We start from the raw sequence: 20827 nt of genomic DNA on the forward strand, positions 1-20827 counted from the left end.
CAGTAGTTGTTGGGCTTTGCTGCCTTCATGGCCACTCCATGGGGAGATTCCCACCAGCCTGGCTGCGTGCATTTCACTACATTAGGGATTCATGCTGCAATTATGTCAGTGGATTGTTAGGTATTAGTAGTCTATTGTGATGTTGACTGACTTAACAGGGAGCTAGCTATGTTCATGAAATGTGATAAATCACCCTTTCACTTTCCTTTTGGTTAAAGCTGAAGGAGTTGAAGAATCTGCAGCAGCAATATTTACAGATTAACCAAGAAATCACTGAGTTACGTCCACTGAAGGCTCAACTTCAGGAATATCAAGATAAGACAAAAACATTTCAGATTTTGCAAGAAGAGCTAAAACAGGAAAACCTCTCCTGGCAGCATGAGCTGCATCAGCTCAGGTATAGTAATCTCTGCTTTTTAACCCTTTCTGTTGTTGTTCATTGTTGTTCAGTTGGGAAGTCATATCTGACTCTTTGTGACCCCGTGGACTGTAGCATGCCAGGCTTCTCTGTCCACTATCTCCCAGACTTTGCTCAAACTCATGTCCATTGAGTTGGTAATGCCATCTAACTATCTCATCTTTCGCTGCCCTCTTCTCCTGCCCTTAGTCTTTCCCAGCCTTAGGATCTTTTCCAGTGAGTTGGCTCTTCACATCAGGTGGCCAAATTACTGGAGCTTCAGCTTCAGCATCAGGCCTTCCAATGAATACTCAGGACTGATTTCCTTTAGGATTGACTGGTTTGATCTCCTTGCCATCCAAGGGACTCTCAGGAGTCTTCTCCAGCACCACGATTTAAAAGCATCATTCTTTGGCACTCAGCTTTCTTTATGGTCCAGCTCTCACAGGACTACTGGAAAAGCCATAGCTTTGACGATATAGCCCTTTGTTGACAAAGTGATATCTCTGCTTTTGAATACACTTTCTAGGTTACCTGTCATAGCTTTCCTTCTAAGGAGCAAGTGTCTTTTAATTTCATTGCTACAGTCACCATCTACAGTGATTTTGGAGCCCAAGAAAAGAAAATCTGTCACTGTTTCCACTTCTCCCCCTTCTGTTTGCCATGAAGTGATGGGACCGATGCCATGATCTTAGCTTTTTGAATGTTGAGCTTTAAGCCAGCTTTTTTGCTCTCCTCTTTCATCCTTATCTAGAGACTCCTTAGTTCCTCTTCACTTTCTGCCAGTAGAGTGGTATCATCAGCATATCTGAGATTGCTGATATTTTCCCCAGCAATCTTGATTCCAGCTTGTGATTCATCCTACAGCCTAGCATTTTAAATGATGTACTCTGCATATAAGTTAAATAAACAGGGTGACAGTATATAGCCTTGTGATACTCCTTTCCCAATTTTGAACTAGTCTCTTGTTCCATGTCCAGTTCTGTTGCTTCTTGACCTGCATACAGGTTTTTTAAGAGAAAGGTAAGGTGGTCTACTATTCCCATCTTTTTAAGAATTTTCCACAGTTTGCTGTGATCCTTTTAGTTTTTTCTTTTATTATTATGAAATAATTATAGATTTGTAGAGAGTTACAAAAAAAATAGTACAAAGAGCTTTCATGTACTCTTCATCCAGTTTCCTCCAGTGGTAATATCTTATATCACTATAGTTCGATTTCAAAACCAGGAAATAGTCATTGGTACGATTCAAAGACCTTATGCAGATTTGACCAATTAGACTTTCACTCAAGTATGTGTATAGTTCTGTGCAGCTTTATGATATGTGTGGAGTCATGTAGCCGCCACTGCAACAAGATGCACAACTGGCCTGTCATCACGGATACGTCCCTTGTGCTACTAGTTTATGGTCACTCTTCCTCTCCCTCCATCTCCATGTCCGTAACTTCTGGCAACCACTCATCTGTTTCTCCATCTTTATAATTTTGTCTCATTCTGAGAATTTTTTAGTATGTAACCTTTTGAAATTAGCTTTACTTATGTATAATGCCCTTGACATCTGTAACATCTTTGCATGTATCGATACTTCATTCTTTTTATTGATGAACAGTATTTCATGGTATGAATGTACTGCTTCAACCATTCATCCATTGAAGGTCATGTGTTGTTTCTAATTTTTAGCTACTGTAAATAAAGCTGCTGTAAACACTTGTGTATAGACTTTCATGTGGACAGTAAGTTTTAATTTCTCTGAGATAACTGCCCAGGAGTGCAAATTCTAGGTCATATAATAAATATGTTTCATTTTTAAAGAAGCTACAAAACTATATTCCAGAATGACTGTATTATTTTACAACAATATATGAGTGATCCAGTTTCAATATCAAATGCTGCATCTTCATCAGGATTTGATATTGTAGCTGTATTTTAGTTTTTAATAGGTATGTAATGCTGTTCCATTGTGGTTTGAATTTGCATAAGGGCTACTAATGTTGAACATTTTTTATGTGCTTATCTGACATCTATATATCCTTTTTGATGAAATATTTGTGTTTTTTCTGTTTTCTAGTTGTGTCATTAATTTTTACTGTTGAGTTTTGAGAGCCTTTTTGTTTGTTTTTTACTCCAGATACAAGTGTTTTGTCAGATATGTGACTTGCAAATATTTTCTTCCAGTCTGCAGTTCATTTTTTTCTTCTTTCCATTGAGACGGTCTTTTTAATTTTGATGAAACCAGTTTGTTGCTTATCTTTCAGATGCAATAATTGTTATTGCAATTATTATTATTGCAATATTATTGTAATTGTTATTGTTAATATTATTGTTATTGTTCTATCTTCAGGTTCACTGATATTTTTTTCCTTCATCGCTTTTTGAGTCCATTGAGTTAGCTTTTTATTTTGGATATTTTGATATTTTTTCATTCTAAAATTTCCGTTTAGGTCTTCTTTATATCTTCTGTTTCTTTGTTGAGGCTTTCTCTGTTTTCATTTATTTCCAGTGTGTTAGTTATTACTTTTTGAAGCATTTATATGATGGCCACTTTAAAATCCTTCTTTAATTCTGTATATATGTTTCCAACATCTGTGTCATCTTGGGTCTTGTAATCTGTTAATTTTGTTTTCTCAATCAAATTGTGATTTCCCTGTTTTTTTAGTATGATGAGTGATTTTAAGTTGTTCCTGAACATTTTGGAGTCTTGTAAGTTTTAATGATCAATCTTCTTTAAATCTTTAGTAGGCTTCCACTAACACCATGCTGAGAGGGAAAGGGAGACACTACCAATTTACTGCTGGAGGAGTGGGAGAAATGTGGGCTTTCCCAGGTGGAGTGGTGGTAAACAATCCACCTGCTAATGTAGGAGATGCAAGAGACTCGGGTTTAATTTCCAGGTCAGGAAGTACCCTGGAGCAGGAAATGGCTACCCACTCTAGTATTCTTGCCTGGAAAATCCCAGGGAAAGAGGAACCTGGTGTGCTACAGTCCATGGGGTCAGAAAGAGTCAGACACGACTGAGCATACATGTACACAGTGGGAGGAATAAGGAAAAATGCATCTACTCCATCTTGTCTTGCCCTTTTCTTTTAAAGATGAATAACAATGCTATATGTTCTATTAGAGGAAAAAAAGATATGATAGGAACTGATATTTTTGATGGTTCATTTAATTCAGTGTCTCAGATTTGATCCAAAAAGTAAAGGTAAAGAGTAAGTGCTTAACAGTATATAGACAGGTCCTGTTCTTGCAGCCTCCTTGTTGGGACTTTGTTACTGTTCGGTAAGACGGTGCAATGCACCTTAGTAAAACCAAACCTTTCAAGATTTGGTACTGAAAGGAGAATCTGTATGTTGGAAAGTGCTGCTGACCAAGCACCACCTGCTTTGCCTTACCTGCTGCTACAGGGCCAGCACAGGCAAGAGAATACAGAGAATATGAGGTGGAGTGTAGAGTCTGATCCAGCTTACACAGGGGCTACCCTGATGACAGTATAATAAAAGTATCAGTATATCAGTATAATAAAAATAATTATTGTAACATCCCTAGGAGAGCTCTTTAGCATTTTTTAAATTAATTACTAATTAGGCTGCATCAGGTTCTTTGCCTTTTAGCATATGGGATCTTAGTTCCCCAGCCAGGGATCAAACCTGTTTCCCGTGCATCGCAAGGTGGATTCTTAACCACTGCACCATGAGGGATGTCCTCCTAAGAGAGCTCTTAATGTGTAAATATGAGAGATTTGTTCCTTCACAGATCCTAGATGCTTTACTAACATGATATGTCAAAATAAACCTTAAGCAAAGTTTATGGAACAAAACACTTTTTCGAATTGGGTCATTTAAGTTTTATGGAGTGACATTACATCCAAAAAATTTTCAATTCAACATATTTACAGACTTTCTCATAAGTGAAAAAACTGAATTTCTCCTGTTTCTTCATTCTGTAATTGAACCTCCAGAAGGAAGGTGAATTAATCCATTTCAACCTCATGCCTTTTTTCCGGCAGGGAATAGCTGCCCCAGCTTATTCCCTATAATCTCAGTTCATCATCAAGAAACCATCTTCCTTCAGATGCACATTAAGGCCGAGCACTGAATTTAGGGCCCTCTGAAGGTGATTGGGAGCACAAGGGAGCATCACCTTGATGTCACCCATATAGTATCCAAATTAAGCACAAGCTGGAATCAAGATTGCTGGGAGAAATATCAATAACCTCAGATATGCAGATGACACCACCCTTATGGCAGAAAGTGAAGAGGAACTAAAGAGCTTCTTAATGAAAGTGAAAGTGGAGAGTGAAAAAGTTGGCTTAAAGCTCAACATTCAGAAAACTAAGATCATGGCATCTGGTCCCATCACTTCATGGGAAATAGATGGGGAAACAGTGTCAGACTTTATTTTTTGGGGCTCCAAAATCCCTGCAGATGGTGATTGCAGCCATGAAATTAAAAGACGCTTACTCCTTAGAAGGAAAATTATGACCAACCTAGATAGCATATTAAAAAGCAGAGATATTACTTTGCCAACAAAGGTCCATCTAGTCAAGGCTATGGTTTTCCTGTGGTCATGTATGGATGTGAGAGTTGGACTGTGAAGAAAGCTGAGCACCAAAGAATTGATGCTTTTGAACTGTGGTGTTGGAGAAGACTCTTGCGAGTCCCTTGGACTGCAAGGAGGTCCAACCAGTCCATCCTGAAGGAGATCAGTCCTGGGTATTCATTGGAAGGAGTGATGTTAAAGCTGAAACTCCAGTACTTTGGCCACCTCATGTGACGAGTTGACTCCTTGGAAAAGACTCTGATGCTGGGAGGGATTGGGGGCAGGAGGAGAAGGGGATGACAGAGGATGAGATGGCTGGATGGCATCACCAACTCGATGAACATGAGTTTGAATGAACTCCGGGAGTTGGTGATGGACAGGGAGGCCTGGCGTGCTGCAATTCATGGGGTCACAAAGAGTTGGACACAACTGAGCAACTGAACTGAACTGAACTGAAAAGGAATCAGTGAACTAAAATGGACTGGAATGGGTGAATTTAACTCAGATGACCATTTTATCTATTACTGTGGGCAGGAATCCCTTAGAAGAAATGGAGTAGCCATCATAGTCGACAAAAGAGTCCAAAATGCAGTACTTGGATGCAATCTCAAAAACGACAGAATGTTCTCTGTTCGTTTCCAAGGCAAACCATTCAATATCACAGTAATCCAAGTCTATGCCCCAACCAGTAACACTGAAGAAGCTGAACGGTTCTACGAAGACCTACAAGACCTTTTAGCAGTAACACCCAAAAAAGATGCCCTTTTCATTATAGGGGACTGGAATGCAAAAATAGGAAGTCAAGAAACACCTGGAGTAACAGGCAAATTTGGCCTTGGAGTACAGAATGAAGCAGGGCAAAGGCTAATAGAGTTTTGCCAAGAGAACACACTGGTCATAGCAAACACGCTCTTCCAACAACACAAGAGAAGAAGACTCTACACATCGACATTACCAGATGGCCAACACCGAAATCAGATTGATTAATTCTTTGTAGCCAAAGATGGAGAGCTCTGTACAGTCAGCAAAAACAAGACCGGGAGGTGACTGTGGCTCAGATCATGAACTCATTGCCAAATTCAGGCTTAAATTGAAGAAAGTGGGGAAAACCACTAAACCATTCAGGTATGACCTAAATCAAATCCCTTATGATTATACAGTGGAAGTGAGAAATAGATTTAAGGGACTAGATCTGATAGAGTGCCTGATGAACTCTGGACAGAGGTTCGTGACATTGTACAGGAGATAGGGATCAAGACCATCCCCAGGAAAAAGAAATGCAAAAAAGTAAAATGGCTGTCTGAGGAGGCCTAACAAATAGTTGTGAAAAGAAGAAAAGCGGAAAGCAAAGGAGAAAAGGAAAGATAAACCCATTGGAATGCAGAGTTCCAAAGAATAGCAAGGAGAGATACGAAAGCCTTTCTCAGCAATCAGTGCAAAGAAATAGAGGAAAACAATAGTTGGGAAGGACTAGAGATCTCTTCAAGAAAATTAGAGATACCAAGGGAACATTTCATGCAAAGATGGGCTCAATAAAGGAGAGAAGTGGTATGGACCTGACAAAAGCAGAAGATATAAGAAGAGGTGGCAAGAAAACACAGAACTGTACAAAAAAGATCTTCACAACCCAGTTAATCATAATGGTGTAATCACTCAACTAGAGCCAGACATCCTGGAATGTGAAGTTAAGTGAGCCTTAGGAAGCATTACTACAAACAAAACTAGTGGAGGTAATGGAATTCCAGTTGAGCTCTTTCAAATCCTGAAAGATGATGCTGTGAAAGTGCTGCACTCAGTATGCCAGCAAATTTGGAAAACTCAGCAATGGCCACAGGACTGGAAAAGGTCAGTTTTCATTCCAATCCCAAAGAAAAGCAATGCCAAAGAATGCTCAAACTACTCCACAGTTGCACTCATCTCACACGCTAGTAAAGTAATGCTCAAAATTCTCCAAGCCAGGCTTCAGCAAGACGTGAACCATGAACTTCCAGATGTTCAAGCTGGTTTTAGAAAAGGCAGAGGAACCAGAGATCAAATTGCCAACATCTGCTGGATCATCGAAAAAGCAAGACAGTTCCAGAAAACATCTATTTCTGCTTTATTGACTATGCCAAAGCCTTTGACTGTGGATCACAATAAACTGTGGAAAATTCTGAAAGAGGTGGGAATACCAGACCACCTGACCTGCCTCTTGAGAAACCTATATGCATGCAGGTCAGGAAGCAACAGTTAGAACTGGACATGGAACAGACTGGTTCCAAATAGGAAAAGGAGTACATCAAGGCTGTATATTGTCACCCTGCTTATTTAACTTATATGCAGAGTACATCATGAGAAATGCTGGGCTGGAAGAAGCATAAGCTGGAATCAAGATTGCCAGGAGAAATATCAATAACCTCAGATATGCAGATGATACCACCGTTATGGCAGAAAGTGAAGAGGAGCTAAAGAGCCTCTTGATGAAAGTGAAAGAGGAGAGTGAAAAAGTTGGCTTAAAGCTCAACATTCGGAAAACTAAGATCATGGCATCTGGTCCCATCACTTCATGGGAAATAGATGGGGAAACAGTGGAAACAGTGACTTTTATTTTTGGGGGCTCCAAAATCACTACAGATGATGATTGCAGCCATGAAATTAGATGCTTACTCCTTGGAAGGAAAATTATGACCAACCTAGACAGCATATTAAAAAGCAGAGACATTACTTTGCTGACAAAGGTCCGTCTAGTCAAGGCTATTATTTTTTCCAGTAGTCATGTATGGATGTGAGAGTTGGACTATAATGAAAGCTGAGTGCTGAAGAATTGATGCTTTTGAACTGTGGTGTTGGAGAAGACTCTTGAGAGTCCCTTGGACTGCAAGGAGATCCAACCAGTCCATCCTAAAGAAGATCAGTCCTGGGTGTTCATTGGAACGTCTGATGTTGAAGCTGAAACTCCAGTACTTTGGCCACCTGATGGGAAGAGCTGACTCATTTGAAAAAACCCTGATGCTGGAAAAGATTGAGGGCAGGAGGAGAAGGGGATGACAGAGGATGAGGTGGTTGGATGGCATCACCAGCTCAATGGACATGAGTTTGGGTGGGCTCCTGGAGTTGGTGTTGGATAGGGAGGCCTGGCGTGCTGCTGCTCATGGGGTGCAAAGAGTTACACGACTGAGCGACTGAACTGAGCTGAACTAAAAGAATATTGTGTCAAGTTGCTATTATAAACGAAAGAAGAGGTGCACAGTTTTAAAGGCTTGTTTTTTGAAGCCGCTTGTTCCTCTCGAAACTTCATGACAGAGATTCTGAAAGAAGACTTTCCTGATAAAGTTGACCCTTAGGGAAGAGAAAAAGAGGGAGAAAAAAATGATTTCTTGTCTATTGATTTTTTGTTTTCCTTAATTTTCTCCTTTTTCACCATTCTTTTAGCCTTTCTCTCTTTACCTTCCACATTTAAGCAGTTTTGAAGGAAAGAAAAATTATATATCAAGTGGCTGTGAGTAAATTATAAGAAGGAAAGGAAGACATTTTACTTCACCTTTAGAAGGAAGAAGACATGAAGACACAGATTTGATTCACTGGCTTTAGGACCAGTTTCTTTGCTGAATATCTTTTTAAAATAGGATCCCTGTCTTGCTCTTGAAATACTTTCAAGAAATGAGCTTTCCAAATATGAAAAAGCTGGAACATCTCATTCAGGTTTCTATGGCACTGGGGTTGGCTCATCAGAAGAGTATGGATTTATGCAATAACCTTTCTCTTCTACTTCAACTACTGGTTTGCTTATTCTGCTCTGGTTCCTGTGCTCTCTTACTTAAGGGGTAATGAGGTATAGCCCTTTTATGGCTGTTCTCTTAAGTAATCAGGCTTGTTCCTTAGCTCCTATTCTCCATTGAGGGTCTCTCCAGATTGTAACTACTTGTCCATCTTTCAAAAAAAAAAAGGCTATTTGAAGCTTTGTAAAAGATCTGTGATCTTTTTTGTGCATTCTCACTCTTAAACTCCTCCTTTCTTATTCTCTCTCATTTTTCACAGACAAATATTGGAGAAAGTGTATTAGAGGATTTTCTGTGCCTTTTCCATATAGTGGCCTTGTAATAAAAATTTATTTTAGTTTCTAAGTTTTATTGTTCTGCCTTTTTGAAAAAAAAATCTGACTGTAATGCAGGTCACCTTTTGACACAGCAGGATTCTTTCATAATAGGTTTATGTCCTTTAGAAAAGAAAGGACCATTTTACCTTGCTTCTAGAGAAAAAGACAGAAAAGTCTGATGTAGTTCAAACACAGCCTTGTATTATTGGGAAAAATAGAGACTAGTCAAAGTAAAGAGATGCTGCAGAAATTTGATTACAGCCCCTTTTTTTTTCAGGCATAGTGTAGCGAGAAGTAGAACTAAAGAATTTGGCACAGAGGCAGTTTTGCTAGTTCTTCAGAAAATTAGCTGGAATCAAATAGAAGCTTCCCTCTTGGTCAAATGCAGGGCATAAATAAATAGCAGCAGTTTATATTTAAATCCTTCCCTCCAGAAACCCTGCCCCCCTCACAGGAAGTCATCAGATGGTTTGCCTAATAGAGGCAGATGGACATGTAGCTTCAGGAAGCTGATGCTTCCTGGGTAGTGGTTACCTCTGAGCAGCAATCAGCGTTGGAATTACTCACCTGTGTTTGGTACGTGACATATGGTATCTCATTAAATCATCACAATAATTCTAAGGAGTAGATCATTTATTCCCATTTCATCAATGAGGCTTAGAGAGATTAAGTAACTTTTACTCAGGGTCTCATGCCTAGTGTAGAACAGAGCCAGCATTTGAACTCAGCTCCTTCAGACTCTACAGTGGCACCCTCATAACCCTGATGTTGTTCTAAAGAATTACAGTGGTTTGCCATTCAGACACAACTGAAGTGACTTAGCATCAGCAGCCATTGCTTACAGAGTAAGTTTTATTCAGTATGGTGTTCAGTGCCCCACAGGATCTGACTTCTTTCCTCTTCACCTTCATTCCCTGCTCTATCCACTCACCACACTATGTGCTACAACAATTCCAAAAATCACTGTGTATATTCATTCATTCTTGTACTTTTGTTCTATTCTCCACCTGGAATGCTTTTCCCATTATGGAAACCTGACTCATTGTTCAGGGTTCAGATCAAATACCTGTTTTCTGTGAAATCTTCCCCAGTCCTGCCAGTTACAGTTCTCTTTTAAGTTCCTCTTCATCATCTTGCTGCACAATTCTATTTATAACATAAATTTCGCTCTGGTTATGTATTTTCAACTATATCTCTACATCCCATTACATGTTTCGAATACATAGTTATTCGTCTTTGTCTCACAAGTATATTTTTGCCTATGCCTATTTCATATTTTCTCTAGGATAGAGAAGAATTCCTGGGAAATGCAAGAGAGGAGAATGAAGGAGCAGTACTTTATGGCTATCGCAGATAAAGATCAGCAGCTCAGCCATCTGCAGAACCTTGTGAGGGAATTGAGATCTTCTTCCTCACAGACTGAGACCCACAAAGTGCAGTACCAAAGACAGGTGAGTAATTCCAATGCTGATTGCTGGTTGGAGGAAACGTTTAGTTTCCTGCAAGCCAAGTGCTCATCTGCCACTATTAGGCAAGCCATCTGATGACTTCCTGTGAGGTGGGCAGGGTTTCTGGAGGGAAGGATTTAAGTATGCACAATGTTAGGAGAGAGTTTTATCAGTGTTTATATCCTGGCAGGCATCCCCAGAGACATCAGTTTCCTTCAATGGATCACAAAACCTAGTTTATGAGACAGAGCATCTTAGGACTCAGCTCAATGACAGCTTAAAAGAAATTCACCAAAAGGAGTTAAGAATTCAGCAACTGAACAGCAAGGTATGTGTTCTCTGCTAGCCTGAAGTTCAATTTCTTGTTTCCATGACTAGAAGCAAAAAGGTAAGTAGAAGCTGTTTAAGCTTAGGCTCTAGCTCTATTAGAAAACAAAAGTTTTACCTTTCTCAGAGCTGGATCCCTCACCCTAAAGCACCAGACACAGGGCCATTTCTTTTTCCTCGCCTTTGCAGAGCCCTTGGGAGTGATTTGGAGAAGTCCATTCAATAAGAATGATAAAAGCAAACTCCTTTAGGAAGACATCCTACCCAACATCATCTTCCCATAACTTCTCACAAATCCTCCAGCAAGCTCCCCGGTATTTCTCACTAGTGTGTGGCAGGGAAGAGTCTCAGGAAGGAGGCTTGCATATGTGATTAGACAGAGCGATAGAGGTGAGGGGTCTGCTTTTCATTCTACTCCATTTGTAAGCTTCCTCACTGTGTATCTAATGTTGTGGAATTAAAGAAGCCAATTTGGTTTTTCCTGAACCCCAGGCTGGCCACTCTAGACACTCTAGGAAGCATGCTGGAGTAGATGGACCTCTTTCTATGGGAAGAGCTGCTTTGCCATCTGGTCCCTAGAGCAAAGGGCAAGGCAGGAAAAAAGAAAATTATTCTCAGTGCCTTCTCATATCTGTCTTGTCCCCTCATCCATTCTTTGGCTTCTCTTCCTTCATCACCTGCTTCCCTCCCCTCACCATGTTATGAATCTTTATACTCCTGTTGTGTCTGACTAGTCAGATTATTCTCTGGCAGCACCTCACCCAGTTCTGCCTTCTTCAGAGGAACCCAGCTAGGTAGTTTATGTTAGTGCCAGGAGGAATTTGAGTGATCATTTAGACTCTGGGATCCAAAAATTAGCTTTCAGGAGGGCTATCAATATAAATGTCCAAAAATTATATACAAAATGATGTGTTTGTGTGTGTAAGTTTCTCATCACAAAAACTCAGGCATTCACCAAGGGATCTGTGATCCAAAAATGGTAAAGATCAATAGGCTGTACACAGATGAGGAAATTAAGGCCCAGAGATATTAAGTACTTTGCCCCAAATGTTAGCAGCAGGTCAGTCTGGGATGAAGATGGTAATGTACATGGAAAACACAGTGCCTGGTTTGTGTAGAAAGAAAGAAGAAAGAAAGTGAAGTAGCTCAGTCGTGTCTGACTCTTTGCAACCCCATGGACTGTAGCCTACCACACTCCTCTGTCCATGGAATTTTCTAGGCAAGAATACTGGAGGGGGTTGCCATTTCCTTCTCCAGGGGATCTTCCTGACCCAGGGATCAAACCCGGGTCTCCCACATTGTAGGCAGATGCTTTACCGTCTGAGTCACCAGGGAAGCCCCTGGTTTGTGTAGAAGGCACTCATTAAATGTTGTTAAATTCAACTAACATTGAAGTATCAGAGACTGATAACACTGTTAACTTTGGCAGAGTTAAAAAAAATTTGCATTTAAAATTTGCGTTTTTTAAAGTAGGTTAGTTGGTTACAGTGAATTGGTAAAATTACAGACCCTTTGTTGGGGGTGTTTTCTGGGAGTTTTCAGGGGGTGCTATGGTGGGGAGACTCCATAGCAGATCCTACCCAGTTCCTCTTTCAGCCTACTCAGTTGTTTCCAAAAAGTTCTGCCCTTCATAGCTCTTAACACCTCCTCTTTCTACAAAGTAGATCCCATCTCAACCTTGTTATATTTGCTTTCCTGAAGATTAGACTGTGAGTTACTCTGGGCATTTGTCTTTCTAGGATGGTACTTGAAACTGCAGTGAATAGCCAGTGAAACATTTTTCATGTAAATATTTTAGTGGGGTAAAACACCAAAAAGGCACACAAATCACAAATACAGTCTGGTATATTTTCACGAAGTGAGGACACCTGTATAAGCAGCACCTAGATCAAGAATGAGAACATCTCCATCCCTAGGGTTGATCATTCACTTATTCATCATTCAGCAAACAAATAACTATTATCTACCTTCTGTGAGCCTAGCCATATGCTGGGTATTGAGGATACACAGTGATCCCTCATGGAGTTCATAGTTTGGGGATATTAAAGCTTCCACTAACTGGGTCCCAGCTAACTAGGAGCACTGCTTCTTGGGCTCTAGTATGGGTAGTAGCAGATGGGCTCTCAGCATAGAATGTCTCCTTTCCAAGCCGCCACCCTAATTCTTTCCATGGATGCTCAGACTTTGTTTATATCTCTACCTGATCGTGGGCCTTCCCAGGTGGTTCAGTGGTAAAGAGTCTTCCTGCCAGTGCAGGATGCAGGAAATGCAGATTCGATCCCTGGATCAGGAAGATCCCCTGGAGGAGGAAATGGCAACCTGCTCCAGTATTCTTGCCTGAAAAATCCCACGGACAGGGAGCCTGGTGGACTACAGAGTTGTAAAGAGTCAGACATGACTGAGCATGCACACTGCCTGCTCCTGGTGAAACAGTCCTGTGGGCTAGTGCTTATCGTCTCTCCTATTTCAGTTCTCTCAACTGCTGGAAGAGAAAAATACCCTTTCTATTCAGCTCTGTGACACCAGTCAGAGTCTCCGTGAGAACCAGCAGCACTACAGTGACCTTTTCAATCACTGTGCAGTCCTGGAGAAGCAGGTTCAAGAGCTGCAAGCTGTGAGTGAGAAGGTGAGGGGCTGGGGAAAGTGTTGGGAAATTGAGCACGGATGATAAAGCATAAAGCAAAGCATCGAAAAGGCTGATGTCTGCAGGCTGAAGATTAAATAGGTGTGATAGAAACAGTGAGGAGAGGAGTGAAGGAATAAGGTCCAAGAAAAGCTGAAGAGTGAACGGATTAGAAGGAAAAAGATCATCAGTGAGGTTCAGTTCAGTTCAGTCGCTCAGTTGTGTCCGACTCTTTGTGACCCCATGGACTGCAGCACACCAGGCTTCCCTGTTCCTCACCAACTCCTGGAGCTTACTCGAACTCATGTCCATTGAGTGAGGTGGTGGAAGAGAAATAAAAAAGTGAGTGGTAAACAGTGATGACTGAGGCTTTTGGAAGGCTTTTTGCTTCAGGTAATAGGAAAGCGGTAGGAAGATTTGGACCTGAGAAACAAAGTTGGCAGCGTTGTTGACACCAGTGGAGAGGAGAGGTTGTTGAAGTCGATGAAGACTGGGAATGAGTGGAGGGGAATAGGACATGGCAGGAAGAGGAGAGGGGAGGGGAGGAGTGGCTGAATCAGGCAGGGACCAGAGTGGCTTCTGGAAAGTAGATGAGTCTCCAGTAGAAGAAAGTGGGATTCAGTGACAAGCCTTGAAACTTTTGAGAGGAGAGATTCAAGAATGAGAATCTGGAGGAAAATCTAATGATGAGTTTTATGTAGGAGATTATTAGAGCAGAAGATTCTTACTTCTAAATCTGAACTTGAAGAGAGTGATAACACAGGTATTCCTCTCCAAGATTTCTTTTTTCTCCAGTGCCTAAGCAAGTTCTCATTCTGCCTTAAGCAAGTTCTCATTTTGCCTAAGCACAGTTTCTTGAGTGGTTTCATCACTGAATTACTAAACTTATTCTTCCAGGGGCCACTAAATATAGATGTTGCTCCAGGAGCTCCCCAGGAAAAGAATGGTGGTCACAGGAAAGGAGATGCTGAAGAACTGAGCGAGCCACAGCTAAGGTGGGGGAGCAGCTCTCAACCCTGGAGTGTGTGCTGTGTAGGCAGCACTTGGGTGGTCATCTAGTTAGAATGGGAGTCCATTGTATGGATTTAATGTGTCGTCTTTTCTTACTGGCCTCACAGGATTAATGTGAGGATTATAAAGTAACAATTATAATAACAAATTGTGTGTGAGTAGTGTGTGAAACAGACCCTTCCTACTCACACATATTTTACTAAGATTATGATATTCAGATGAGAGATATTCAGAAGTCCTTAAAATCTCTTACGGCATTTCCTGCAGCTTTATTTAATCCTTAGACAGGCGTTCTTTTAAAATACTCATTGTGTTTGTACAGCCTTCTATAAATGTCCATGCTTTATAACCTTGGGAAGACTTCGAATCCCTGTATCAACAACTCTGTCCTGCATCTAGTGATGCTGTTGTTTTCCTTTTGTCCTGAAGCTTTTCTGAGGCCCAGAAGCAGCTCTGCAACACTAAACAGGAGATGAACGAATTGAGAAAACTGTTGGAAGAAGAACGAGACCAAAGAGCGGCTGCTGAAGCTGCCCTCTCCATGGCCGAGGAGCAGATCAGGCGGTAAAGGACTGAAGGACACAGCCTTTCTTCATTTCTGACCCTTTCTGATTCTCTGTGTGTGTGTGCTTAGTCGCTCAGTCATGTCTGACTCTTTGTGACCCTGTGGACTGTAGCCCACCGGGCTTCTCTGTCCATGGGGATTCTCCAGGCAAGAATACTAGAGTGGATTGCCATGCCTTCCTCCAGGGGATCTTCCCAACCCAGGGATCAAACCCAGTTCTCCCACATATGCAGGTGGATTATTTACTGTCTGAACCACCAGGGAAGCCCAAGAATACTGGAGTGGGTAGCCTATCCCTTCTTTAGGGGATCTTCCCAACCCAAGGGTCGAACTAGGGTCTCCTGCATTGCAGGTGGATTCTTTCAGCTGAGCTACCAGAGAAGCCCTTTTTGATTGTACTTGTGTGCATTTCATGGCCAGACTTGGGAATAAAAAGGATCTAGTTCTCATCCTGAGATGGGTGCTATAGCAAGAGTGGGATCAAGGCAAGCCATGGTAATCCAAGCTCAGCCCATCCACAATTCCCTCTTTGGCCCTGATGCAGAATGGAAACCGAGGCAGCTAATCGAGCGCTGCCTCCCCAGACCTGGCACTGCTGTTGTCCTGTTAGCACCCGACACACTCCACAATGCCAATGGAGCTCAGTGGGCTTACCGTTTAAAAGCAGCTCACCAATGCTTACAAACCTCTCAGCCTTACTCAGCCTGGCCTACAGACCGTGACAGACTGACCTGCATGGTGCCAGACCATGCTGTCTGCATCAAGGCTGCCCCTAGAAAGCTTATCTTATGGAGGAACAGACACAGAAGGGGTCCTTTGCAGCCAATCGGGCTCTCATGAGGAGAACAGGCAGGGTGGAGCTAGGCTGGGCACATTAAGTTTCTCTTTCCAGGCTCACAAATCAGATTAAAGTGTTCCTTCACTCCTGAGAAAAGTGTGGGCCCTGTAAAGACAGTGCAGGAGTTTTAGGCTAATCAACATCCCTTCATGTGGAGGAAACATCAGGAGTAGAGTTCCAGCCTCCCCACACAATTAAGTGCATCCCTCTAGGCAAATGCTTGATCAAGTGTGTGCTGTGTTACTTGCAGCCCCTTGATACAATTCTCATGGGTTTTTGTTTGTTTTTGTGTTTTTTTGAAGGATAATTGCTTTACAGAATTTTGCTGTTTTCTGTCAAACCTCGACATGAATCAGCCATACGTATACATATATCCCCTCCCTTTGAAACTCCCTCCCATTTCCTCCCCATCACACCCCTCTAGGTTGATAGAGAGCCCCTATTTGAGTTTCCTGAGCCATACAGCAAATTCCAGTTGGCTATCTATTTTATATATGGCAATCTGAGTTTCCATGTCCCTCTTTCCACACATCTCACCCTCTCCTGCCCTCTCCCCATGTCCATAAGTCTATTCTCTATGTCTGTTTCTCCACTGTTGCCCTGTAAATAAATTCTTCAGTACCATTTTTCTAGACCCCATATATATATGTTAGAATATGGTATTTATCTTTCTCTTTCTGACTCACTTCACTCTGTATAATAGGTTCTGGGTATCTACCTCATAAGAACTAACTCAAATGCGTTCCTTTTTATGGCTGAGTCATATTCCATTGTGTATATGTACCACAACTTCTTTATCCATTCATCTGTCAATGGACATCTAGGTTGCTTCCATGTTCTAGCTATTGTAAATAGTGCTGCAGTGTACAATGGGATACATGTTTCTCTATTAATTTTGGTTTCCTTGGGGTATATGCCTAGGAGTGGGATTGCTGGGTCCTATGGTGATTTTATACCTAATTTTTTAAGGGATCTCCATACAGTCTTCCATAGTGGCTGTATCAATTTACATTCCCCACCAACAGTGCAGGAGCATTCCCTTTTCTCCACACCCTCTCCAGCATTTATTGGTTGTAGACTTTTTGATGAGGGCCATTCTGACCAGTGTGAGATGATATTTCATTGTAGTTTTGATTTGAATTTCTCTAATAATGAGTGATGTTGAGCATCTTTTCATGTGTTTATTTCCCATCTGTATGTCTTCTTTGGAGTCTGTTTATGTCTTTTCCCCACTTTTTGATTAGGTTGTTTGTTTTTCTGATATTGAGTTGTATGAGCTGCTTATATATTTTGGAAATTAATCCTTTGTCAGATGTTTCATTTGCTATTATTTTCTCCCATTCTGAGGGTCAATTCTTGTTTTTAAGAGAAACCATTGAGTGGATAAAAACAGCTTCTTCATTAAATGGAGAAGTTCCAGTATTAAATAAATAAGCAAGTTAAGCAAAAAATGAAACAGAAAGCAATAGAGGCTGTAGTTCAGTTTAATTGTAAAAACCCCACAAAAATCTTTCTTGAATTCTTTTGCCTATTAGATTTTAATAAACAGGGAAAAATATTAAAAGAGTTCCTCTGAGCCAGGTGTGGCGTAGCAGGAAAAAAAGAGCATGGGGTTTAGAGACACAGCTGGGTTTTGAATTCTGGCTTTACATCTTACTGGATGTACCATTGTGGACAAGTACTTTTTCCCTCTTTAAGTCTTACTTTGAAGATAATAACACCAACATTAAACCTGAGGATTAAATGTATGTAAAGCACCTGATCCAGCATCTGATACACAGTAGGCAGTCAGTTCTTGGTAATTATTACCATCTCTGCTGCTGCTACTGAAAGAAACCTGTCTACGCTTTCACTCCTTGCATGGGGACGGAGCCATGGGAGCTGCAAGTCCCTTACACTGCATCCCATGGCAAGATGTTCAGGGTGATTTCACCTGATCAGCCTCTCATGCCATGAACCAATGCCTCTTTTTTTTTTTCCCTCAATTCAGGTTGGAGCATGGTGAATGGGACTCTCCCCGGTCTCCTATCATTGGCTCCTGCGGCTCCCAGGAGCAGGCGCTGTTAATAGATCTTACGAGCAGCAGTTGTCGGAGGGTAAGAAGGGAGAAGGCTGAAGAGAGGGCACTGTGCTATCAGACGGGCTGGCTGTGTTGAGGGCAAGGGGTCAAGGAGAAGGAACATGGGCCTGATACTGGAAGGGTATGGAAGGCTGAAGGAAACTATTGGGATGTACCACACTGCTGGCCCCAAGGAGCTTTCCTTTCAGGATGCCTCTTCTCTGCAGTGGTTGGAGAAGGAAACAGGGCAGATCTCTCTAGGGTGAAACTCTCTGACGTCCACATTTTCTTTTCAGACCCGGAGTGGTGCTGGATGGAAGCGGGTCCTGCGTTCGCTCTGTCACTCCCGGACGAGGGTGCCCCTGCTGGCAGCTGTCTACTTTCTGATGGTTCATGTCCTACTCGTTCTATGTCTCACAGGCCATCTCTAAACCTAGTTCTCACCTTCTGGACCACTCCCCCCAGAACTTGGAATTCCCTCACCTCTAACATCAAAACCATCAATTCCAGTGGAACAGTCTTCCCACTTACAGGTCCTCTTCTCCAATTCTCCACAGAAAGTGCCTGTAAAAACAGAGGTGGATATGAGCACAGGTTAGAGCTGCAGGGGCCAGTGATTCTGCTTTCTCCTACTGCCCAGGGCCTGACACTTCTGCAATGGTTATTGAGCCCAATGTTTGTTCAGGTTTTGCAGGGCTCTGATATTTTATGGTCCTGTGAAAGATGCTGAGGAATGTCTTTCAGCCAGGAGGATGGTTCCAATAAACCTAATAATCGGAAGTCCAGTATCATTCTGATTGATACTTTCTTTCCCTCGTGTATCTTATATTTTCTCCCACTTCAGAGAGGATGTGGACCTGCCATAAACATGACAGGGGGAATGTTCCAGGGAATATTACCTCACAGGAGTATCTAATTAGGTCTCTGGCAAAATAGAGTCAGAGTGGAAGGACTCCCCAGGGGTGTTAGCTGTTGGATCACAGAGGAGGACAGCATCTCCTTCCCTGTCTGTTCAGACATACTTGGAGTGAGACTTATGGTCCTGGACTGTACGGTGAGGATCCCACTGCTTATCCCTTGATCATCACATGTGTACTGAGGTATGAAGTGGCCTGTGCCTTTCCTTTCACTGAAAGGCAAGAGGAGCTGGCTATGGATGGTGGAATTCAATACTTATCATTCCTGTGTTATCTGGATAAGCCTCCAATGTGGGCTCTACACTGGTAACCCCTAAGACAGTACACTAGGAACCAGCCCTAGGTGAGGCACTGAATCCTAGCCAGGGAGATCAGACTGGTGTGACAACCACCCCTAGCCTCCTGAAGTCCAAAGCTGCTTTGTAGTTGGTGACACTCAACTCCAGCTTCTCTGCATTTCATCTACCCTCTGTGGTAACAGGGAGCTGAATAAAATAGAGGGAGACTATAGAGAAGACAAAATATTTAAATCCAAGCCTGAGAATGACAGCCAGGTTTGAATTCCGTTTGTGCCTATTCCCCAGCCCCAATCCTTACCGATTGGTTATTTTCTCCTTTTGCACATGTCCCCTGCCTGCTCTCAATACCCAAAGAGGAGAGAGAACTGGTGGACACACTGATCTGCTCTAATCCTTTGTTCTGTGATGACCAAATCACGGTCACAGCAACCCAGGAACTTTCCTGAACAACTGTAAAATAATAAAATTATTTTCAGAATGAAATACTGTGGTGGTGTGTGAATGTATGTATACACAGGAGGTTACATATATGTGTTTGCTTGCTGAGGGGAGGAAGGGACATAGAGGAAGTAGGGATGGGGTAGCCAGGAGTTAATATAAAGGTAGAGAGCTGTGCATATCCAGGCTTCCTTCTCACTGGCCAGCATCTGGCTGCATGCATCTTTCTAGGCTTAACTATATCTCAGGTGGTAAAATGGAGTGAGGAGATGCCATCCTAATACTGAACCAAACAAAGCTGAGCCTTTGGGCATGAGATTCATGTAGGTTTTTGCCTGAGCCTGGAAGAACTATCTGGTGCATATTGAAAATACTTGATCCCTAGGGATCCCTCTGGGTAGGAGTAGAGTAGGGAAGGTAAGTCTCATAGGGGAAAAGCAGAATGGGCAGTATTATTTATATCAAGTCCAGAAGCTCCAATACTTTGACCACCTGATGCGAAGAGCTGACTCATTGGAAAAGACCCCGATGCTGGGAAAGATTGAGGGCAAAAGGAGAAGGGGGCGACAGAAGATGAGATGGTTGGATGAAATCACTGACTCAATGGACATGAGTTTGCGCAAACTCTGGGAGAGAGTGAAACCTGGCCCACTGCAGCCCACAGGGTCACAAAGAGCAAGTGAACAAAACATCAGGTCAGTGCTTGAGAAAAACTAACTCACTTTCTCGAGGTACAATAAGTAAGTTTTGAACCACGTCTGTCTGACTTTAAAGCCCATGCTTGCTGTGTTTTACTGCCTCATTAGGAGTGAACTTGGGACATTTGCTAAAGAGAGATGGACTTGCTTTTTTTTTTTTTTTTAATTGTATTGAAGTCTAGTTCATTTACAGTGTTGTGTAATTTCTGCTATACAGCAAAGTGATTCAGTTATACATATTTTTCATATTTTCCATTATTATCACGGGATATTAAATACAGTTCTCTGTGCTATACATTAGGAACTTATCATTTATTCATTCTTTACATAATAGTTTGCAGTTACTAACCTCAAACTCCCAACCCATCCCTCTCCCATCCACCCCTCCCCCTTGGCAACCGGTCTGTTCTCTGTGACTCTGAGTCTGTCTCTTTTTTGTAGGTAAGTTCATTTGTGCCGTATTGTAGATTCCACATATAAGTGATATCGTATGGTATTTGTCTTTCTCTTTCTGACTTAGTATAATAATCTCTAGATCTGTCTATGTTGCTGCAAATGGCATTACTTCATTTCTATGACCGGGTATTATTCCATTGT

The 20827-nt window shown here is 41.9% G+C and overlaps 1 protein-coding gene across 9 annotated transcripts in view; it reads left to right on the top strand.

The window, feature by feature from the left end:
- The window catches only part of GOLGB1 (golgin B1), a 76287-nt gene extending 56710 nt beyond the window's left edge, over positions 1-19577 (top strand). For 8 of the 9 annotated variants that reach the window (XM_086403875.1, XM_086403893.1, XM_086403906.1 and 5 more), the window contains 8 exons: positions 219-397; positions 10293-10458; positions 10646-10783; positions 13253-13408; positions 14303-14400; positions 14846-14980; positions 17810-17915; positions 18175-19577. In XM_086403875.1, the coding sequence (XP_086260001.1) occupies positions 219-397; positions 10293-10458; positions 10646-10783; positions 13253-13408; positions 14303-14400; positions 14846-14980; positions 17810-17915; positions 18175-18309 (1113 nt within the window). In that variant the 3' untranslated portion in view covers positions 18310-19577. The remainder of the gene's footprint in view (positions 1-218; positions 398-10292; positions 10459-10645; positions 10784-13252; positions 13409-14302; positions 14401-14845; positions 14981-17809; positions 17916-18174) is intronic. The other variant, XM_086403914.1, reaches the window with a different exon arrangement.
- Positions 19578-20827: the final 1250 nt, after the last annotated feature.

Source organism: Bos grunniens, chromosome 1 (genome assembly GCF_055505025.1).
Source record: "Bos grunniens cultivar Pamir isolate PY7600 chromosome 1, Bosgru_T2T1.0, whole genome shotgun sequence".
NCBI classification, from domain to species: Eukaryota; Metazoa; Chordata; class Mammalia; order Artiodactyla; family Bovidae; genus Bos; species Bos grunniens.